Here is a 2,145-nt window from a genome sequence, read left to right on the forward strand (position 1 = left end):
ATGAATGATTATTATTTTTTTTTATTTTTATCGGATCTTATCATCTATGCATACATATGCATAGATGATAAGATCCGATAAAAATAAAAAAAATAATAACCATTCACATGAACATATTTTCATTTAAAATAATTTAACATATTTAATTAAATTGTTTATAACAACGTATATTGATATCTTAACTATTATTTTTGGATATCATGTAGGACAATATTGGGTGGACGGTAGGACTAGGGTTGCCAGTAGGGGTGTGGATAGTGGCAATAGCAGTGTTTTTGATTGGAACAAAAAGGTATAAAAGGGAAAACCCTAAAGGGAGTCCCTTCACTACAATTGCCCAAGTTCTTGTTGCTGCATCTCTCAAATGGCGCCTAAACCACTTACCAACCAATGACACTTCTTTGTGTTATTATGGTCTTGATGATGACCATCATCCACTTCCAACTTTGGAACACACTCATCACCTCAAGTGAGTTTTTATTATTTTTTCGGTATTCTCTTCGTTTTAAAATAAGTATCGTTTTCACTTTTGAAATTCATTGAAAAGTTTGTGTATCTAGATAAAGAACTTATTTAGATACATTTATTTTTTAATAAACTTAAAAAGTGAAAGCCACGCTTATTTTAAAATGGAAGAAGTATTTATTTTCTTTAAATTTGGCCAATAGTCAAAATCATTTTTAAAAAATTAAGTGGGCGATAAAAAATGTTTCGAATAATTTTGAAGATACAACTTTAAATCCAATTGGCCCTTCCATCAATTAGTAGAACGACTAAGTTAATTTTCTATTGTGTTTTTCAATAATTAATTTAATGAGTTTGATTTTTCAACAATTAAATTGACAAATACGCAATCTTTCAAGAACTATTTTAACAAATAACTGTTCTAAATTATTAGCTAGTTAAATACGATTTAAAATTATTTTCTTTTGACGGCAAAAATTGAAAACTATATATTATAGATTTTTGAACAAGGCAATGATGATCGATGAGAATGATGCTTCAAGCAAGAGTAGAAATCCATGGAGGCTATGTTCAGTTACTCAAGTTGAAGAAGTAAAGCTTGTCCTTCGCCTCATTCCTATATGGCTATGTTGTGTCATGTTTTTTGTTGTCCAAAGCCAACTAGTCACATTCTTCCCCAAGCAAGGTAGCACAATGCAACGTCACATAGGATCGAAGTTCGAAATCCCTCCGGCATCACTTCTAGGGTTTGTTGGAATCGTAATGCTCTGTGAAATTCCTGTCTACGACCGAGTTTTTGTGCCGGTTGCTAGAAAGTTCACAAAGCATCACTCTGGTATTACATTATTGCAAAAGATTGGTGTCGGTCTATTTTTGTCTATACTAAACATGATTGTCTCGGCACTCGTAGAAACTAAAAGGGTTGGTGTTGCAAAACAACATAATCTCATCGACGATCCGAATTCAATTTTACCGATCAGTATCTGGTGGTTGCTACCTCAATACATTCTTTCTGGAACTTCTGATGTTTTCACAATTATTGGACTTCAAGAATTGTTTTATGATCAAATGCCGGAGGGATTGAGAAGTTTGGGAGCTGCAGCATTTGTTACTCTCTATGGTGTTGGAAGCTTTTTTAGTAATGCTATTATTGTTATTATTGTGGCAATCACTTCAAGAATTGGTGAAAAATGGTTTGGGAATAATCTAAATAAGGCACATTTGGATTATTTTTATTGGTTACTAGCTGGATTAAGTGTTCTTAATCTTTGTGTTTATCTATGGATTGCCAAGGGTTTTGTTTACAAAAAGGTTCTTAACCCTAATTCAGTGTCCTGAACTAATATTAATGTGTTTGTAATGTTGGATAGTATTGAATAAAGGCTCATATATTTTGTAGAGAAAAATAAATAAATAAGTATTTTTATTTTATTTTTTTCTTGTAAAGACAATTAAATATTTTTTTTTTGTAAACCATATTAAGCATTTCCTCTGTTTCTAGTGGCGCAGAGTAAGCATTTGTCCTTCTAGAATGAATTTTTTTTTCTTTTATACAATAAAACATATGTTTTTTTCTTATTATTTATTTTATTTGACCCCACGCTAAGATTAAAAATAAATTTTAGTCTTTAAAATAGTCATGTAAAATATAGAATTTTAGAACAAGATAAAAAAGATTAG

General features: G+C 30.7%; 1 protein-coding gene across 2 annotated transcripts in view; it reads left to right on the top strand.

Annotated features, from left to right (window-relative positions):
- Nucleotides 1-1,856, top strand: part of LOC107622072 (protein NRT1/ PTR FAMILY 5.4-like) — a 3,934-nt gene extending 2,078 nt beyond the window's left edge. For both annotated transcript variants that reach the window (XM_016323995.2, XM_016323996.2), the window contains 2 exons: nucleotides 207-469; nucleotides 963-1,856. In XM_016323995.2, the coding sequence (XP_016179481.2) occupies nucleotides 207-469; nucleotides 963-1,803 (1,104 nt within the window). In that variant the 3' untranslated portion in view covers nucleotides 1,804-1,856. The remainder of the gene's footprint in view (nucleotides 1-206; nucleotides 470-962) is intronic.

The sequence above is a fragment of the Arachis ipaensis genome, chromosome B10, assembly GCF_000816755.2.
Source record: "Arachis ipaensis cultivar K30076 chromosome B10, Araip1.1, whole genome shotgun sequence".
Taxonomy (NCBI): Eukaryota; Viridiplantae; Streptophyta; class Magnoliopsida; order Fabales; family Fabaceae; genus Arachis; species Arachis ipaensis.